Source organism: Temnothorax longispinosus, chromosome 5 (genome assembly GCF_030848805.1).
Source record: "Temnothorax longispinosus isolate EJ_2023e chromosome 5, Tlon_JGU_v1, whole genome shotgun sequence".
NCBI classification, from domain to species: Eukaryota; Metazoa; Arthropoda; class Insecta; order Hymenoptera; family Formicidae; genus Temnothorax; species Temnothorax longispinosus.
Window position 1 is genome coordinate 10148157 of NC_092362.1, and position 22692 is coordinate 10170848.

The 22692-nt window shown below is 33.6% G+C and overlaps 1 protein-coding gene and 1 long non-coding RNA gene across 2 annotated transcripts; both read left to right on the forward strand.

The window, feature by feature from the left end:
• The first annotated feature begins 10302 nt into the window (after positions 1-10302).
• On the forward strand, positions 10303-11590 carry LOC139813271 (uncharacterized). The gene is made up of 2 exons (XR_011732105.1): positions 10303-10951; positions 11028-11590. It is a non-coding gene; the product is annotated as an uncharacterized lncRNA (long non-coding RNA).
• Positions 11591-13561: 1971 nt separating this feature from the next.
• LOC139813437 (uncharacterized) lies at positions 13562-17526 on the forward strand. The gene is made up of 4 exons (XM_071778951.1): positions 13562-13683; positions 13817-14953; positions 15108-15964; positions 16154-17526. The coding sequence occupies exons 1-4, from the start codon at positions 13562-13564 to the stop codon at positions 17524-17526; spliced, it is 3489 nt and encodes a 1162-aa protein (XP_071635052.1).
• The last annotated feature ends 5166 nt before the right edge of the window (positions 17527-22692 follow it).

A 22692-nucleotide genomic window follows, 5' to 3' on the forward strand; every position in this document is an offset into this window, starting at 1 on the left:
CTCTCCATTATTCTTCGCACGTACAATACGAGTAGTATAGTGATGCCAAAAAGCTTGCTGTGTAGTAATGTCAGGAAGGCGTGTTGTGGGACTAGAAATCATGGTGTTTAGTTATATTTTTCATAGGACGGAGGACGTTTTTGATGGAGAAGCATGACCCACTTCTTCGCTATTACAAATCAATATTACGTCGTCTCGAGGGCGTCCTGGTTGTACGTCAAAGCGAGATCAAACTTTTTCAATCTCGATTAATTCCGCTGCTGCGGTATTGCCGTGACAGGAGCGATTGTCCGCTGTTAAAGAGTGCGGAAAACTGCGGTTGAGTGACAGGAGCGCTTGAAATGTAAAAAAAGAGCCCTATGAAAATAAATAGAACTGGGGGTGCGCGCGGTGACAGGCAGCGGCGCTTCATAAATGCCGCGCCGCGAGGTAATTTCTCTTTGTCACGCTCAGCTCGATAACGAGATGACTCTCAAAAACGCAATTTGAAAAATCGTATATCGCCATTATAATAAACTTCGATATGCCGCATCTTACCAACGCAAATAAAAGTTCCCTAACAAATGTATTTGAAATTGAAGCATACTGATGCGCTTTATTAAACAGAAACGATATAAAAAAATATTTTGTAAAAATAACTTATTATATATATATATATATTATGTTGATTAAAAAGTTTAACAGAATTTGACCAATTTTGTCAGTTTAAATAATATTTTTTGCACTTAAATAATTTTTATTTTATTACACTATTATATAATCTTAAATTCTAACTTAATAATTCAAATATGATTATGCTTACCAGACATTGTGTTGTAATCATTTTTAATTAATAGGTTTTTTATTATTTTACCCGGTTGAACATTACAACAGATTCGTATTCAACACAAAGATATTTGTACTGTTACAAGCAAATCTTTACATTCCTAAGCATGATATATTTTTGTAAAATTTGCGAGCGACAATAGTATCTGCGAACTAATAACGACAATTTTTTTCTTAAATTATTTATACACTAAAAATGATCTAAAAATTGTAGCACTAAAACCTAACTCAGTTCACAGCTTCTTCTATCTTTGATTAATAAATTTTATTTCTTATGGGAAGTTTTATTACTTATGGAAATTTAATTTTTAAAGTTTTATTATCTATAGAAATTTAAATGCTTTTATATGTGTTATTTTAGTATAAATGAAGGAAGGCTACGGACGCAAAATGAGACTGAAACAAATCAAAATTATTCACCCATGATATAATGTTAACTACACGATGTACTTAATATGCATATAAAATTCTTGCGATTCTTCTAGATTTTTAATTTATAATTAAAAAATCTGGCGGTTCCACGCCATTGGGACATGGAACCTCCTGTAAATGGTTAAGCCGGTCTTAGTCGCTGCTCCAGTAGTACAGGGGTAAAGGTTGCAGGCCGCCAAGAGATTCTGTGCGGTTCCCGGATACGTATGCATGTGATACACGCACGATACACGTGTATCCGCGCGGAACAGCGCGATTTGCTGAAATCTTCGTGTAAGAGAGTCCGACCTCGCGCGATCACGGCTTCTGTAATGCCCGCAGGAAACATCGAGGGGGGAATCCCTATAGTAGCAGGATCTTCAATGACGATGACAAGGGCCGACAGCCTTTCCAAACACGCAGTTGTAAACGTCTGTTCTCGTTTCATGCCAGACGTAACCGCGTCACCCTAAGGGCTTTACCGCTATTCCGGCAGTGGCTACTGTTCGCTACCAAGTTAATACGGCGAGGTAATTCTTGGTTAGTGCGGTGCAAGAGAGCGCTCGTGTGTGTATCGATAGATTTGCGTGAGAAGCTTGCGACTTGGGATGGTTTAGCATATGGCTGGCACGATTCTATCTTTTCGTGTACGGCTAGAATAGTGTAAGGCTAAAAATTGGAACATTTATAATTTCTGAAATGGGATACGAAATTAGGATATGTTTATATGTTTCTTATATTATTATTAAAATTATATTACATATTTCTTTCTGTTAAAATAAATTATAGTAAAGAATAGATTTAAGCAAGCATGGCATCTAATATTCGATTTACACTGAGAAAAAAAAGCTGTTGCTTCAATTAAAGTGGTATCACGGGGTGTCAAAAACATGAGTAGTTTATTCAATTGTATTATTATTAGACCCAATATTATTATATTATTATTATACATTACCCCTATATTATTATTAGACCCAATATCTGGATTATTAAACCAATAATTAAATTACTGGTTTAATAATTCAGATATTGGGGTTTAATAATTGGGTCTAATAATAATACAATTGAATAAACTACTTATGTTTTTGGCACCCCGTGATACTACTTTAATTGAAGCAACAGTTTTTTTTTCTCAGTGTAGAGTTTTAAAACTAAGATAAATTGATAAACAGAGTGAAATATGCGCGATAGTACATGACACTATATATTATGTTTTATTACTTTTTACTTAATGATGTATAAACTTATTTACGTCAGGTAAAAGTAAAAGGACTGTACATCTTTTTTAAATTGCATAATACATGCATGGAAGAGATTTCTTTTCGGACGATCATTTTTCGAACGATCACTCACGTTCTTAACGATATCCTGCATCTAAAGAAACTTCGTTATTATTTTTTTCTTCTCGATTATTTACACTACACATATTATATTATTATTGACACATAAGATAAATATGTTATTTAACATTAGTCATATATGCGTGAGAGCGAATAATACTCCAAGTTCAAAAAGGCCGTCAAATAGACCACAGGTTTCTTTAATACGTGTGATAATAAAATGGCACCAATGACAAAATCCCAAGCAAAATCCTGAAGTTACTTTCAACCATCAGCCGTTTCCAGATTCAATCCGATTTCATGAAAAGATTTCTCCAATTTCTAACGGTACGTATCGAATGAATTCGGTTCGTTGCATCAAGCGATCTTTTGAAAGGAATCGAAGCAGACAGCCGACAATAAGTTTGCTTATTTGTATTCTGATAATTTTATGAGAATTGCAAATGATCTCTCTTATAGAAATTTACGATTTTTCTAAGGACTTACAATATTTCTGGTACTCTAATAATATAATTAAAAGATACATTTTCTTTTAATAGGTGTACACTATTGTTAAATTTATTGCTATTAAGGCAAACAATTATAAATTAATAAAATCATGTACTAAATTGTATACTTTGATAAGAATAACTATTAACTAGTAGTATTATAAGATATTAACATGTGTAAACAAACTTTTTCGTAAAAGTTAAGAGAATTTTATATTGTTGTTACAAATATGTAGTAAGCGAAACTTAAATTTTTTTAAAGTTTTCTTTATATTTTATTTAATATTTTATATATATTTAGAGATTTTAGTATAATTTGAATTTATTTTAAAAACAAATTTGTTTCTTTAGTTCATATTATGTAGCTTTAGTTATACTACATACATCATACAGGACAAATTCTCTTTCTTCTTGGGAATTGTATGTCAAACAAATTCTTTATGTCATACCCTTCTAATCTCTCGTTTGAACTAGTTCAATTATTGAGATTGCTAATATCCTCACGTTCACCGAGTTTGCTTCCCAATCCTTTAGAGACTTTATTTCCAAAAGAAGCGACATCGAAATGACGACAACAACACAAGAAGATTTCGTTGACCGCGCTACGAGGCTTACAAGAAGCTTATCTCCCTAATACTGGTAATACTTTGGCTTTAACCGGGCATTAAAAGCAAATGTTCTTACGTTCTACTATTCGACCCCGTTTCTGTGTCGCCAACCATCAGGTATTAATACATGAAAGGGATCCATGACCCCGTTTACGTTTCTTTATATATCGGATTACCAGAAAATATACAAATACATTAGAATTATTCATATTCGTAAATCTTCGCTAAACATATTGCTTATTTTATTTATTTTATTTTTGGTGCAAGCTGATTAATTTTCCTGTTTTTTTTTTAAATCCTATTTTTTATTAGCTTTAAAAAACTTAATACAAATTTACATGTAAACATTTGAAAGATTAGCAAGGCATTTAATAACTAAAGCACTTTGAGAGTTTCGTAGTTATATTTAATGCAGACATATGCCACAATGTTTGCCTTTGGGCGCGCACTGCACGTTTCATGCTCTCCCGGTTACTTTGTTTGGCCTATTTTTTTCTTTATTTAGATTTCTTTAAACGTAATCGAGCATAATAAAACAGGCAATTATTTATATACATTAGATCTTAAATAAATAATTATAAATATAAATAATAAACTTCTTTATGATATATTTTATTATTTTATTTTGTTCTAATTACTTAATTAACACACTGTCGGTCGCAATCAGAAAAATTACGCCAATGGTCACATGTATCTTCTAGATACTATTATATTCTATACACACAGTAAAAAATTTTGTGTATTTTTGTTAAAAAAAGTCCATGTTAAAATTTTTGTGTAAAATAATCAACACATACATGTGTAGACTTAACATATGCCTGCTATGTTAATTGAACTTTACAAATTTAACATGTAAAATTATTAAAATAATTTAAAAAATATGTTAAAGTAACACAATTTAAACGTACTTATTAAATGTGTTAAAATTTACAGAAAAATAGTGTTGATTTTACTCTATAACATAAATGGGAATAAAAATTTACAGAAAAAAGTGTTAATTTTGTCTTACAATCTTAACTTCAACATAAAAGTTATGTACCGTTTAGGACATGTAATTTATGTTATATTTAACACAAATTTTCCAACTGTGTAATTAAACTATTATATTTTCTAATTGATTAAACTAATCTGTCATTTTTGAACATCCATAAATAAATCCTTTTCTGATCATGGAAAGAAACTGTGCAAAACCATAATTTAAGAGAGGAGGATACATGGAGAGAGATTCAACTGCTTATTATTTGATTACAGCGCTATCTCGAAGTTAGAAATTGTACATCACAGATACCGCGACCGACACAGTGTTAATTTGTTTAATAAATTATATTATTAAATTAATATATATAAATTTGTGTATTTTGTCTTTTGAATAGCATATATGTATAATGTTTAATTTATATGTTGGGATACGATTAGTAGAAAGTTTTTTAGCCTTTTAATGCAACTTTTTATAAAGCTGCAAAATATTTTGGTCAGATTTTTAATATAAAAGCGCTGATGACTAATGGGACTAATCTATATATTTGTTTTAGTGTTAATTTCAGGCTGATAGCATCTATAGAGTTACGGTTGGTATGCGGCACTTCTGGTTTATTGCATTGTCTTGAAGTGGTATATGAAGTGTATATAAGATGTGAGAACACACAGTTTAACGGTAGTTTGTCAGACAGCTGAGAGAGACGTGGTGTGAATTGGTAAGTTCAGTTGAGTTACGTTGAGAGTTAAACTTTCCTAGTCAGTGATGGTAGCAATTCTCTCTCGAATGATACAATTTTTTTTAAGTTTTATATTTTCATAATATTACTATAAACCAAATTTTATATATTTATTTTGTATAATATATACCTTATTATGATGTTTACGAAGTATTCAATTTTATTAATTTTTTTATTGAACTTTTTGTGTTAATAACTAATAATAATTTTATTTTTTTAAATTATTATCATGTTTAGATGGTCAATTTAGTTTAAGTAATATTTTTATATTTGACCTAAAATAAAAAAATGTTTTCCTAATTTAAAAAATATTTATAAATCATCTTTTAAAAGTATTTTTCTTAATAAAAATTATATAAATCTGTTGACTTACTTTTCAGGTAATGTATAAATATAACAAACCTAAAATTTATATTTATAAATTTTATATTTACACATATACTCGCGCGTAACAATGTGTATGTAACAACTACATTTCTCATAATATATGTTAGTTGAATATAATGTAGTTGTTATACAGAAGAAGAAACATTCTGAAATTTGCCAATGGTATGAATATGGCACGATCAAAAGTTGTTTGTATAATACATCCCTAGATTTTAATAAAAGGAGGTGTGAATAGACTGTTCCTGGTAATGAGGAATCTACTGGCTAAGCAATCAACCACCCACTAACTCATCTATGTAACCAACTCGCGCGGTTCGTTTCCCCATACCTATTTGTTTCTGCCCGTTTGCATCCCCTTTTGATACTGCCTCTGCTATCCCAGACTGTTAACCCTCTTGCATGCCTTCGACTTCATCACATCCCAGCTTCCCTTTTAACCTCTGTCACCCTACTCTATTCGCTTGTTGAAAGTTAAGGAGCAAGTAGTAAAGAGATGGAGAACAATATCTTCGCAAAAACTATGCAAAAGAATAACAAGACCAATTTTTCTGTTTTTGTTTATTTTAGAGCATATGTATATGTTGTTTAAAATTATAAATTTTTGTTTATTTTTGTTTATTTCTTATTTTTAATTCATTTTAATCTTTAATAAATAATAACCTAAAAATATAATTGCGTAGCAAATACTAAAAAATATATTAAATAAGATATAATTTTAAGAGAATCACATTAAAATAATTGAGAAATTAAATTATTAATTGTAAATGAGACAAATGCTCTCATTTACATAACAATTCATTAAAAATAAGGCAAATAAGAGCGAAACACCGTTGTTATAGCGAGTATACATATATAATACATAAAATCTTTAATACATATAAATTACATACATACGTTTCGGTCTATCTTTCAGACCCTCTTCGGTGTAAACAATTAATTACAACGGATCATAGTCTATGGAACAATTATGAGAGACGCATAAGTAACAGTACCTAGAGTCAACGCATTCCACTGGTCAAGGTGTAAATTTGCTATCACGTGAAAGCTATTGATATAATTGTGATTGTGATTGTTGCGGGATTAACTGTTCTCTTTTTTTGTTTAAAAAACCAAAGTTAGCCACTACAAGAAATTGTGTAAAAAAAAATTTATAACTACTTACTAAACAGTTGAGCTCAGTCATTAGTGTTTAAATTAATTATGGAGTCGATTCTCCTAACTTTCGCGCAGCGACTAAATACATCGTCGCTTTTATAATACAAGGTGAAGGACACCCGGCAATATTATGAAATATAAACATCGTGAGAAGACTAGTTAATAAATAAAACATGCTAATAAATAAAACAAGTCAATAAAAAAATCAAAATTAAATAGTTATGAAAATAAACGTCAGTTATGTGGAAGTTATTCTACAATCGGTAAATAAATCCTTATTGAAGTCCAATGTGTCTTCTTGGAGGTTGATACTATTTTTTTGTCTTTTTATATAAATTATATAAAACATTTCAGATATGCTTCTTTTTATGTAGGTTTTTTTATGTCAAGTATTTTTATATTATCCCAATCAAATTCACATGTTTATTTAATCAATGTTTCGAGACTAAAGAGTAGTCTCTAATATTTTTGTTAATTTGAGCACAGCGCTCTTTTATGTGCGTGCCAAGTTGTCTTACTAATTTTTTTTTTAGCCAACTTACGAAGCATCACAATCACGACACGAAATTTTATACACTACGCTGAGAATTATGGGGTAGATTATCTTTGTGTGGTTTGATCAGATGATGGTTGATTTTATTTAGGCCAACGTATAAAATACAAAAATCCAATTTTTTAATATTATTTTGGAGGTTGTCTGAGATCCTTTCTATATAAGGAGGATAACAAAAAATCTATTTTCATTATAATTATCTAAACTAGCATGAGACACTAAACGATTGCTTCTTTATTGCCTGCCTATTAGCTTATTCCTTAATCTTGTTCTTATTGTTCGAAAAACTAAATCTAGTAGGTAACCATTGTCCAGAAAAAAGGTAGTCAGTTTATGTAAATTTTTTTTTATGGTGTTTAGGGTGGGAGAGTAAGAATGTTTTGTCAATCAAACTTGTAATTGTGCCTACTTTTTGACAATGGATGGTGTGAAAAGAAGCTCAGGTATCTCCAGAAGAAGTTGCATTGGTCTATGGAACTAATCCGGTACAATAATTCCACACACATCAATAATATAATTTTTAAATTGATATAAAAAAAGTTGATGCTTTTTCCTTCACCGTATTCGTAAACATAAAAGGAGGATATCTAAAATGTTTTATAAAAAGATAAAAAAATGGTATCAACCTCCAAGAAGACATATACATTAAACTTCAATAAAAATTATTTACTGATTGTAAAAAGACTTTCACATAACTAACACCTTTGGTTTATTTTCATAACTATATTTAATTTTATTTATTGACGTGTTTTATTTACTAACATGTTTTATTTATTGACTAATCTTCTCACGATATTGATTATGTTTCATGATATTGCTGGGTATCCTTCACCTTGTATTATAAAAGTAATGTATTTAGTCGATGAGCGAGAGTTAGACGGAGAACATTGACTCCATAATTAATTTAGACACTAATGATTGTTGCGAGCTCAACTGTTTGATAAGTGGTAACAAATCTGTTTTCACACATAATTTCTTGTAGTGGCTAACCCCTTTGATTTTTTTTAAATAAAAAAAAGGGAGTAGTTGATCCTGTGACAATCACAATCACAATCTTATCAATACTTTCACGTGATAGCAAATTTGCGCCTTATTGATCAGCGGCGAATGGAATGCGTTGACTCTACTACCACTTATACGTCTCTCATAATTGTTCCATAGATCATGATTCGTTGTATTAATTGTTTGCACTGAAGACGGTCCGAAAGATAGACCGAAACGTATGTATGTAATTTATGTGTATTAAAGATTTTATGTATGATATATGTACTAGATTTTTCGCCCGCGCTTCGCGCGGGCTCAAAATCTATTCCCCTCTCCCCAAACTCACTCATTAATTAGGAGCACTAATAGAACCTCATAAAACCCAATTTTCAATCCCATAGTAGCCATCTCCATAAAATTAGTAATCTTTTGGTACCAATTTCATCAAAATCATCAACAAAAAATTAGAAAAATTTTGGCACCGGTTTCAAGAAAATCGATCCATTAATAAAAAATTATCCATTATTAAAAAATTAAACTTATCCTTCAAAAATTTAAAAAATTTTGGCACTGATTTCAAAAAAATCGGTCAATTAATACTTATTATTTCTCAAAATTTTAATAATTTCCAAACCGGTTTCTAAAAATTGGTAAAAAAATTATCCATTAAAAAATTCAGCTTGATATCTCAAAGGATATTGAAGCAATCACGTATATATTTTTTTAACAGAAATTGTAAACCACTATACTATTAGCAATTTTTCTAATTCCATTACATTCTTTAGTTCTTTCTACCCTTATCTATATATATAAGTACCTGACGTCTGTATGTCTGTCTGATTGACGCGAACTACTTGTTATTTTCCGAGAAATTGGAAAAGTTTCGTAACCGGTTTCCAAAAACCGGTTTTAATCGCTCGCGACAGTCACGAATTGAAGGTTATATCCCAAAAAATTTAAAAAATTTCTGATATCGGCTTCCAAAAAAATCGGTAACAAAAAATTATACACTTTATAGCACTCCCCGGAAAATTCTACCCCTGTTTTATATATAACTCTTTGAAATTCGGTCAATTATTTCTCGAAAAATTAGAAAAACCGGTTTTCAGAAAATCGGTAACAAATCCTACATACAACATCTTTCATTTAAAACTAATCGACCTATGAACGATTTAATTCCCGAAAATTATAAAAAAAAAGATTTATTTTTTTGCCTTTGCAGCTTCCTCCACTTCATAATTTAGTGCTGCTCTTAGCAATAGATCATCCTGACCGTCTTCTAATGTACATTTTTTAAAAAATCACGTAGATTTTTTTAAACAAAAATCGGAAACGTTTCAAGAAAATTTGTACATTAATGAAAAATTAAACTCGCGGTTTCAAAAAAATCAGTATATACAATTCTTTGAGATTCGGTCAATTATTTCCAGAAAAATTGGAAAAATTTTGGAACCGGTTTCCAAAAAGATCGGTAACAAAAAATTATACACTTTATGGCAATTCCCGGAAAATATATTCTACCCCTACTTCATATACAATTTTTTACAATTCGGTCAATTAATTCCCGACAAGTTAGAAAAATTTCGTAACCGGTTTCCAAAAAAATCGGTAACGAAAAATTGTACACTTTATGGCACTCTCTGGAACATATATATATATATATATATATATATATATATATATATATATATTCTACCCTTGCTTCATATACAATTCTTTAAAATTTGGTCAATTAATTCTCGTAAAATTTGAAAAAATTTCAGAACCGGTTTTCAAAAAGATCGGTAACGAAAAATTAACCACATCATTGCACTCTCGGAAAATTCTACCTGTTGAAAACACAGCGATTTATCGACGAATGAAAAATGGCGTGTTGCCATCTATGGTATTCGCCAGTAAGCAACTGATTCCGTAAACACTCTACGTAAACACTCTATAGAGACTCATACATGGGTCTAGTGACATTGGTAGTGCATATGTTTCGCACGCAAAGGCGCTGCAATACTTGGTTTCCGCGTCCGTATGGCGCTGCGATACCTGACTTCCGCGTTCGTTACGGAAGTATCGAGCTTGCGTAGCAACGATCGTCATTGTATCAATATCTTTCGTTCACGATCGTCATTATATCCACATCTTTCGTCCACAAAAGTCGCGCGTTTCGAGTCGTGTCGTGTATTTTACCCGTTTCTAATATTCTTTGTAAAAAGGATATTGAGTCGTTCAATCAATCGTTTAAAGTTATACTCAATCGTAATTACAACGACGAATATATTACATACGGCAGCACGACGTAAGGAAAGGCGACTACCGACACTGGAAAATTATCTGCCATTGCCAGATATAAGGAAAAGGCATCCGCCATTACTAAAGAAGGAAGGACGATTGCAGAATACATTCGATGGAAATATATTTCCGACTTTTCACCTGAAGGGCGGTATTCCTCCTCTTTGGAGTCGGCTTTCACGTAAAGTGAAAGCTCGCACAGGTAACTCTCGTTATTCGTAAGGGGACCACTGATAAAGTCGTTACAAACGTTAGTTAATGACTATCTTTGGTTCCAGAATATTCGAGAGCTTTCTTTCATATTGGATTTTGGATGTATAACATCCATTCTTGCGTTTCGGCAAGGCATTCAATCCAATATTTTCGATCAATCGGTGGCCACTGTTTAAGACAAGATTCTTCTCATTTCACTTGAGTAATCAAGTATAAAAAGAATTTGGTTGCAACCACGCGTATTTAGTATATTCGCTTCTTTTCATTGTACAATTACGTATGTTGTATAAAGATTGTAAGGATTCGTTAAGATATTAATTGAGAATTAACTCATCGAAACTGTAAAGTTAATATTTCGTAAAACAGTACATGTTCACATTATTTAATGCACTCTATTGTGATTCAATAGTCAGTATATTCTTTCTTTATCATAAGTTGAATATCGTTAAGTTCATTCGAAACGAAGAATTATTTCAGAAACATTATCCAATGGTTAAACCATGTTATGCACGATTGATGATATCTATATGAATATATGTCAGGTTGATTATGGATTAATGCATTGAATTACCAAAGGAAAAAAGGGTATATGTATTGGTTAAGAACCACTTATTTTTTTAACATTGATTTCTCTGAAATCTATTTTCTTCATTAGGAAGATACCAAATTAATTCATGCATTATTCCATTTCTTCTATATATTAAATATATTTTGAATTTATACTTGTATTATATTGTATTTTGAAATGTTTTGCATTAATGGTCCTTTCACAAATATAATTTGTTTTTCAAGGTTTTCTCTTATGCGTTACAAATATTCAATGATTCTCAGTGCTTCTAATTTGTTTAAGTGAAATTAGTCTTACGTAATTATTGTATTGGAATTTATGAAAGAAATATCTCCGGCAACGGATATATATTTATTAAAGTGAACGGATTATTAATAATTGAGTTTCCTGATACTTAAACTATGTATTTCATTTATATGTGATGTATATTAATACCGCGTTATATTCTCAAAGTTCTAAAAATTATATTCAATCAATATATCGAAAGGTTACTTTTCAAACGAATTACACTAGTTGAGTTTTCTTAATAACCAGTACGATTTTACGTTCTTACTGGAGCGTGTACATTTTTTGGTCCTTCGAGCCGGATAAACAGAAATCAGCTAAAAGAAAATAGTCAAAGTTAATTAAAATTACGGATGTACAGTCATATGGTGTTAAGGAAACACAACGATATTACGAATATTGTAAAGAGCTGTTTACGGAATCATATTCGTTCGGGTTCAAGTCATTCTCTATACAGTCAAAATGAGAATTCAGCATATTGAGAATAGACTAGAGCAGCTTTTAGCGCTCAGTCAAGATATTGAAAATTCTTACGATAGATTAACAACGATTGGCGTAAACAATATTTCAAATGCACGCATACAAACGCGACTCTCAAACCTTAAAGAAATCTGGGAACAGTTTTGTCTTGTTCATAATGCAGTCACCATTTCGATACCGGAACTCTCGGATGATGAGCAAGATGAAATTCACTATCACGTCTATTTCACTGATAGGATTTACGATAGAACAAAGGAGGATTATCTAAATTCAATCGAGAAATTTAATTTGCTGTTAAATACTGCTCAAAATTCCACGAATGAGACGGTTCCCGCGCAATTAACGGCTCTTCCTAGTACTCAGACTCTTACCAGTAATGATAACACGTACATTCAACATTCCAAGTTGCCAATTATGAAAATTCCCACATTCGACGGAAGTTCTGAAAGATGGCTTGAGTTCAAAAATCTTTTCCATTCGTTAGTAGCTTCTAAGACTTCGTTATCTGCAATCGAAAAATTACAGTATTTGAAAACTCATCTTAGTGGTCCTGCGTTCAATTTAGTAAAACACACGCCTTTAACCGAAGAAAACTTTCAGAAAACTTGGGATTTACTCACTGAATTCTATGAAAATACGCGACTACTAATCAATACTACGCTTCAATCTCTATTTAATCTTAAACGTGCAACGAAGGAATCGGGCACTGAACTTCAACAATTTTACTCGGATATTATGCAGTTATACCGTACATTCGAAACATTAGAATGCCCAGTCGACCAATGGGATCATATTTTGATATTCATTTGTACTCAAAAACTAGATGTAGAATCAAATAAATGTGGGAATCGCAATTAGGTTCAACCAGGAAACCTCCTTCTTGGAAAGAGTTCCATGACTTTTTATTTTCACGTATGTCTTCTTTACAATCATTTGAAAAATCGCAACAGAAAGGGGTTTTGCAACCAGCAAAACAACCTTCAGCTAAAGTTCATCATCAAGGTCAATCCAGTTACACTTCTTCGGATAAGAAATCAGTTTGTGTATTATGTAAAGGAAATCATTATATTACATTTTGTTCTAAATATACCTCCAAACCGATACAACAGAAATTAGATATTGTCTCCAAACAAAAACTATGTTATAATTGCTTAGGAGATCACCGGGTTAATAAATGTAGAGTGACGAAACGTTGCCAGAAGTGTAGTCGCAAACACCATACTTCAATCCATCAATCAAATTATGCTCAATCAAGAAACAAGGAGAATGCGGAAAATAAAAAGGAGTCTCCATCTAATACTTCAGCCAAGACTGAGGCAAAGGTTTTACACTCTTGTCATGAAAATTCAGTGGGATCATCAATTCTTTTGGCAACTGCAAGAGTTGTGGTGATTTCCTTAACAGGCCAATCCAGAAAATTGCGAGCACTTATAGATCAGGGTTCGGAGGTATCGATTATAAGAGAGAGAGTTGTTCAACAACTTAATCTACCCAGATGTCATTCGCATGTTTCGCTGACAGGTATTGGTGCAAAAAGGCCAACAAAACTAAAGGTATTACATCCTTTTTACTCAAACCACACTTTCAATCAAATTTCGAAGTTCAGATGCAAGCCCATATTCTACCTAAGTTAACTTCGCCTATTCCTTCTTTCTCACATAATAAAGATAATTGGTCTCATTTAAATAATTTGGAATTGGCCGATCCAGAATTCCATGAGCGAAGATCCATCGATTTAATAATCGGTGCCGAGTTGTATAGTAAGATTATAGAGGAAGGAATCATAAAGGGAGAACCTAACACTCCGATCGCGCAATTCACCAAGATAGGTTGGATTGTTTCCGGTGCAACCAGCCTTAACTCAATTAATCCTCAAGTTCAAAGTTATCATGTTTCAATCACTGACGATCTTCACGATCTTCTCAGACGCTTCTGGGAAACAGAAGAAATTTCAATTACTACTAAAACGTTAACCAAAGACGAACAGGACTGTGAAAATCACTTTCAAGCAAATCATTCTCGCGACGCAAACGGTCGATATATTGTTAAGATTCCGTTCAAGGAATCTCCGGATAAGTTGGGTGACTCGAAAGCAAAGGCCATTCGACAAATGACTAACTTACATCAAAAATTCGCTAATAACCAATCCCACGCTAAATTGTATAACGACTTCATTGATGAATACGAAAAATTAGATCATATGAAACGCGTAGAAAACCCTCAGAATGAACCGGATAGAGTATATTATTTGCCTCATCATGGCGTTTATCGTGAGCATAGTCTCAGTACAAAGTTGCGAGTCGTCTTCAACGGCTCCAGCAAGACGACTTCTGGCTACTCACTTAATCAGCTTCTCCATTCGGGAGCACAGCTGCAAAAGAACTTGTTCAATGTCCTTATATGGTTTAGATTATTTCGATACGTATTCTTTGCGGACATAGAAAAAATGTACAGACAAATACTAGCACACCCAGATGACTGGGATTTTCAGAGAATTATTTGGATAGATAAACTTGGTAGACTTATCATATTTCTTCTTCTGACCGTAACTTATGGGTTAATCTGCGCTCCATTCTTGGCACTGCGTGCCTTCGAACAATTGATCCTTGATGAAGGAAAAAGGTTTCCTCTCGCAATACCAACCATGAAAAATGGAAGGTATGTGGATGATTTTTTTTGGAGGAGAGGATACAATTCAGAAAGCTCGTGAGGTCGTTGAGCAAGTTGACAATTTCTGCATGGCGGGCGGTTTTCAGCTAAAGAAATGGATCAGTAATGAGCCAGACGTTCTTAGTTCTATACCATTAAACAGAAGACTTGATACATCAACGGTTCAGATAGATGAATCCTCTATTATACATACTCTTGGTTTGTCATGGCATCCGGCTATTGATCAGTTTAGATTTACTTTGAATCTTGAGGAACCAAAGGTTATTTCGAAACGTACTATTCTTTCAACAATATCAAAAATCTTTGATCCACTAGGATTTATCTCACCCATCACTATCACCGGAAGAATTCTTATTCAAGAGCTATGGTCGAGTGGACTCGATTGGGATGATAAACTCCCTTCCGTTCTTTTAAATAAATGGCATCAATTCTTAGGCCAGTTGCGAGAAGCATCAAGCTTTACTTTTCCTAGGTGGATCGGGTTTAACTCTATTGATTCTTTTGAGGTTCACGGATTTAGTGATGCATCTCAGGATGCAATAGCAGCCGTTGTATATTTGCGATCTTGCACTACGGATGACTTGATCACCATTACTTTTGTCGCTTCTAAAACAAAAGTTGCACCGCTAAAAAGATTGACCATTCCGAGGCTCGAGCTCGCTGCCGCTGCATTACTCGTTAAATTATTGAACTCCATTCTTCTTACACTCAATAAACCTCACCTACCAATATTCGCATGGATAGACTCGCAGGTAGCTCACAAATGGATTACAAATCATCCTTCTCGGTGGAAGGAGTATGTTCATAATCGAGTTTGTTTTATTCAGGACACATTGCCGCAATGCAAATGGGGTTTAGTTCCAGGTGTTGAAAATCCAGCGGACTTAGCTACAAGAGGTATTTCTCCGTCACAATTGAATGAAAGTTCCATGTGGTGGAGCGGTCCAGAATGGTTGTCTAAAACCAGTTCATTTTGGCCTATGATTTCTCCCTCAATTGGTAATGAGAATCTCGAAGAAAGAGAAAGGAAGGTTCGTTCTTTTGTAACAACCAAGCAGTTTGAAGTATGGAATCTTTTATTAAGATATTCAAATCTTACAAAATTGCTTTGAATTACCGCTTTATGTCGAAAATTTATTCGTAAAACGCGTAAAGATAGTAAATTGACTCTAAATACCTTTCTTTCAGTCAGTGACTTAAATAATGAAAGATACTTTTGGGTAAAAGCAGTTCAGCGTTCTGCGTTTTCCTCGGAGCTGAAAATGATTTCTCTAGGACAGACACTCCCTAAATCAAATTCGTTGATACGTCTTACACCTTATCTAGACTCTGAAGGACTCTTACGAGTAGGGGGTCGACTAGAAAATTCGCTCTTAACTGATGAAGCAAAGCATCCTTGTATATTACCCAAAGAATCTGCCTTTACTACCTTAGTCATATCAGATGCACATTCTCGAACCTTGCATGGAGGAACACAAATTACACTGTCCTACATTTGTCAAAGGTACTGGATTGTAAAGGGTAGAGTAGCGGTTAAATCGTTTATTCTCAAATGCGTTAATTGCACTCTTTTTCGTCAAGAACGTGCGCAACAGCTCATGGGTCAACTTCCAGCATCTAGGGTTGTTCCATCTCGTCCATTTCTACATTCCGGAGTGGATTATGCGGGACCCTTTTCCATCAAAACATGGAAAGGGAAAAACGCGAAAACATACAAAGGATATATTGTCTTGTTTGTTTGCTTTTCAACTTCTGCCATTCATTTAGAAATCGTCACGGATTATACTTCTGAGGCATTCCTTGCAGCCTATCGACGTTTTACAGCTCGGCGAGGAATCTGTGCCACTCTCACAAGTGATTGTGGTACTACTTTTATTGGAGCGAATAAAGAACTTAAAAAACTATTTTTAGCTGCCTCAACGGAGCGGAAACACTTATCTTCTATTTTGTCAAACGACGGTACACAGTGGAAGTTTAACCCTCCTTCAGCACCTCATTTTGGAGGAAAATGGGAGGCAGGTGTTAAGTCAGTCAAGTTTCACTTGAAACGTACTATTGGGAATACTTTATTGACTTATGAAGAGTTTTCGACTGTTCTCGCTCAAATTGAGGCCATCTTGAACTCACGTCCTCTCTGTAGGATGTCTGATGATCCAGATGATCTCTCCATCCTAACCCCAGGACATTTTCTTATAGGAAACTCGATTGCTACTGTTCCTGAACCCTCTCTCTCACTGGCTAAGACTTCTCACCTGAATAGATGGAAACTTTTACAACAAAAGCTCGAAAACTTTTGGTCACATTGGTCAAAGGAATACTTGCAAAGACAACTTTCCATTTATAAATGGAACAAGATTAATCCTTTGATAGCGATCGGATCGATTGTGCTGGTCGTTGATGAAAGATATCCACCATCCAAATGGCCCTTAGGAAGAGTTGTTGAGACGCATTCGGGAACTGACGGACATGTTCGAGTCGTAACGGTTAAAACTCAATTTTCAGAATTCAAGCGACCTATCACAAAGATATGTCCGCTCAATATTGAACCAACTCAGGAATAATTTTGTTTGTTAACTCTAGTTAACAAAGGCGGGCGGAAAATGTTGAAAACACAGCGATTTATCGACGAATGAAAAATGGCGTGTTGCCATCTATGGTATTCGCCAGTAAGCAACTGATTCCGTAAACACTCTACGTAAACACTCTATAGAGACTCATACATGGGTCTAGTGACATTGGTAGTGCATATGTTTCGCACGCAAAGGCGCTGCAATACTTGGTTTCCGCGTCCGTATGGCGCTGCGATACCTGACTTCCGCGTTCGTTACGGAAGTATCGAGCTTGCGTAGCAACGATTGTCATTGTATCAATAACTTTCGTTCACGATCGTCTTTATATCCACATCTTTCGTCCACAAAAGTCGCGCGTTTCGAGTCGTGTCGTGTATTTTACCCGTTTCTAATATTCTTTGTAAAAAGGATATTGAGTCGTTCAATCAATCGTTTAAAGTTATACTCAATCGTAATTACAACGACGAATATATTACATACGGCAGCACGACGTAAGGAAAGGCGACTACCGATACTGGAAAATTATCTGCCATTGCCAGATATAAGGAAAAGGCATCCGCCATTACTAAAGAAGGAAGGACGATTGCAGAATACATTCGATGGAAATATATTTCCGACTTTTCACCTGAAGGGCGGTATTCCTCCTCTTTGGAGTCGGCTTTCACGTAAAGTGAAAGCTCGCACAGGTAACTCTCGTTATTCGTAAGGGGACCACTGATAAAGTCGTTACAAACGTTAGTTAATGACTATCTTTGGTTCCAGAATATTCGAGAGCTTTCTTTCATATTGGATTTTGGATGTATAACATCCATTCTTGCGTTTCGGCAAGGCATTCAATCCAATAACCATTCTTGCGTTTCGGCAAGGCATTCAATCCAATATTTTCGATCAATCGGTGGCCACTGTTTAAGACAAGATTCTTCTCATTTCACTTGAGTAATCAAGTATAAAAAGAATTTGGTTGCAACCACGCGTATTTAGTATATTCGCTTCTTTTCATTGTACAATTACGTATGTTGTATAAAGATTGTAAGGATTCGTTAAGATATTAATTGAGAATTAACTCATCGAAACTGTAAAGTTAATATTTCGTAAAATAGTACATGTTCACATTATTTAATGCACTCTATTGTGATTCAATAGTCAGTATATTCTTTCTTTATCATAAGTTAAATATCGTTAAGTTCATTCGAAACGAAGAATTATTTCAGAAACATTATCCAATGGTTAAACCATGTTATGCACGATTGATGATATCTATATGAATATATGTCAGGTTGATTATGGATTAATGCATTGAATTACCAAAGGAAAAAAGGGTATATGTATTGGTTAAGAACCACTTATTTTTTTTAACATTGATTTCTCTGAAATCTATTTTCTTCATTAGGAAGATACCAAATTAATTCATGCATTGTTCCATTTCTTCTATATATTAAATATATTTTGAATTTATAATTGTATTACATTGTATTTTGAAATGTTTTGCATTAATGGTCCTTTCACAAATATAATTTGTTTTTCAAGGTTTTCTCTTATGCGTTACAAATATTCAATGATTCTCAGTGCTTCTAATTTGTTTAAGTGAAATTAGTCTTGCGTAATTATTGTATTGGAATTTATGAAAGAAATATCTCCGGCAACGGATATATATTTATTAAAGTGAACGGATTATTAATAATTGAGTTTCCTGATACTTAAACTATGTATTTCATTTATATGTGATGTATATTAATACCGCGTTATATTCTCAAAGTTCTAAAAATTATATTCAATCAATATATCGAAAGGTTACTTTTCAAACGAATTACACTAGTTGAGTTTTCTTAATAACCAGTACGATTTTACGTTCTTACTGGAGCGTGTACACTACCCCTATTTCATATACTTTTGGTAAAAATTTAGTCCACTAACGAATGAGTCCGGTTACCAAAAAGATCGGTAACGAAAAATTGTACACTTTATGGCAGTCTCTGGAACATATATAATTCTACCCTTACTTCATATACAATTCTTTAAGATTTGGTCAATTAATTCTCGTAAAATTTGGAAAAATTTTGGAACCGGTTTCCAAAAAGATCGGTAACAAAAAAAAGCCGCGACATTTTCATTTCCGGAAAATTCTACCCCTATTTCATATACTTTTGGTAAAAATTTGGTCCACTAACGAATGAGTAGTTTGCGTACAGACAGACAGACAGACAGACAGACGTGACTTATATATATAGATTGTATACTCGCTATAACAACGGTGTTTCGCTCTTACTTGCCTTACTTGCCGAATAGTTAAATTACAACCTGAGAGATCTCTATTAACAGCCTATGTCTAAGATAAAAAATAAGATATTATATCTAAAACACAGTGTAAATAGAATATTTGTAAAATATCTTTTATATAATTTACTTTACATTACATAAGAAAATATCATTTGTTTTATGAAATAAATGATAGTAGCTAGGAAATAAATATATAAAATAGATTCTAAGATTTAAACTAATTAATATAATTTATTTTACTATTAATTCTATTGTTTGATAAATTCATAAGAAAGTTTTTGATATTGTCTGTAATGATAATGATGTTATCATCAGAAACAAATGCAACGACGCGCCGCCGTGTCATTGCTTTCACACTGTCAGATATGGAATGATCGATACGTTTCAGTTAACTCTAGATATTTCGGAAGCTCAACGGATAGTTGCGAAAAAACTCAAGGCTGAAGAGTACTAGGATAGGAGAGAAGAGGAAAGGAGAGGGTTGGACAAGGGTGAGAGGATGAAATTGACGAGGCAGCGGGAAGAAACGATAGAGGAACGAGTATTCGCGTGGGCGGGAGCGCAAAGGAATATCTCTGGTAGAAAAAGTGTAGACGGAATCGCGATTGAAAGGATTTCGCGAATTAAGACCCGATAACGAGCTCCGTTCACTCTCGATAAGCCGCCCTTAAGAGGATCACGGTACGACACCGCTACGTCGATTTCGTAGTGATTGGCTGATTATCCGACGAGGTAATACGCTGGTTTATTGTCTGTCCAATCTGACACTTCAACCCCGGAAACAAGAGATTCTTTTTACTTCACTGATATCTCGATAGTGAGAGAAATGAAAGTTACAAAAGGCGACAAGGAATAAATGCGCATTAAATACACCAGCAATTTGATCCATCGGGTGCTGGAATAATGTAATGATACAGAGAATCTTGTGCTTATTTTTTATTTTCTAAAAGTGTTTCTTACTTGATATGACATTAATTCTGCGTCATTATATCATTAAAATATTGAAAAAAATGTGTGTGCGTGCGTATTCGTTTTAAACTTATTTTGTTATTATATACCTACAATTCTACGCGTAAAAATAGATGGTTAATAAATTTATTAATTTATATTTTTTGTAATAGTCCTGTATATATATTTCTATTTATATCTGTTTTTGATAGCATATTCTGTTACATTTTTTAATGCAAAGCATTCTCGTATTTTATTTTGTCTCGTTTTATGTTATTTTATAAATGATTTATTATTATAAAAAGATATAATAAAATATGTATTAGGAATAGACTTAATTTAAGCAATACTAAATGAAAATTGGCAGCTCGAAAGCAATAGAAAAAGACACGATCAAGAGACAATGGCCTTCAACCTCCCTGAAGGGAGACCTTCATATCCACGTCACGTCATCTATTATTGCGTTAACAGCTAATCATCTACAATCCCTTGTTCTACCGCGTTATAGGGGATTCCAGGAGGGTGAAATCCAGACGATGAGCACGGAAAAATAAAGGCAACCTCACGTATCTCAGCAGTGAGCAAGATGGAAAATTATCACAACTCTAAATAATATTTGGAGTTTGGAATTGTGTAGAAAACATTTACATATAAATTTATCAAATATCTTGATGATCATATCATCAGCCGGATATGCGGCCGATGTCCTAAAACGTCGAGATGATCTCGCTGTGTGTGAGTGGAGAATTAGAATGGGACCAGGATCAGGAGACGGATTGTTATACCTAAACAAATCACGAGATTGTTTGCAGTGGCATCGTTTCACGCATGAACCCGTCGCCGAGACCGTTCTTTATTCCATTCTCGAGAGTCGATGCCACTTGAGCGAGCTCGAGTATAGGCGAATGCGAGGAGGGCTGCTCTTGCTCTCTCGGTCGGTCGCCGCGCCGGCCACCCCCGCGGAGCGGACGGCTTTGATCTACTCTAGAACTAACCCTGCTGTTATTTTATCCACTTCGACGATGCTCCAGAAACTGCAGGATTCCGCTGTGCGTCGTTCAGTCATCGCGGGCAAAGGAATGACGCCCGCGCGATTGTTTTTCGGTCTCCACGGCCACTCGACAGAAAGGAATCGTGCTCTCACTGAAGTCGCTCTCTTTGTTTCTCTTCCTGGTTTATGTTTATCAAAGTGTAGTTGTCTTGTTAGACAAGTTTCAGACCAATTCGCAAATGCTGATACTTGGATTGATTTACATGTATTTATGTGTATTTATGATACGCTTAGTATCAAATAATTCGCCGAAAGGTCCAAGTGGATCTTTCCACTTGCTCCATGCTTATAGGAGTAACTTTCGCTTTGAGAGATACATAAAACAGTGAATATGTTGTGGTCGGCTTGAAATATTTTTTGCAAAAAGAGTTGAAGTAGTTTCTTGATATGTGTTTTTTTCTGTTTCATAATTATCGTATGTAATTTTGAGATGCACTTGGAGATTACTGGACTTTGGACAATTGAATAATTGGCTGACTTGTAACTATCATGACATTTGCTCAACTACAGCTATAGTTTATAGATTTTAATGAAGAGCAGTCTAAATAGTGAGTCTAATTTTAAGTTTTCATTGTAGCTGCTGCATCAGAATTACTTGCGGAATTTGATCTTCTGTTGTTTAGTGAAAAATAGTGGAAGCTTTTCAATTTACATCCTTCTCTTTTTATGTTTTCTTATTACATAGCAACTTAGATACATATTTTACATTTAGTATTAATTAATATGTACAACTTGACGAAATATCTTCCAAATTTATTTTGATATACTAAACTCACGGACGAACGGTGTTCTTTCATCGATTTTCGAACGTTTTATATGTCCGTTAACACCGATGTTTGATTTGGAAACGTCAATGTTTCGTTATGAGTCTAGCGGTCAAA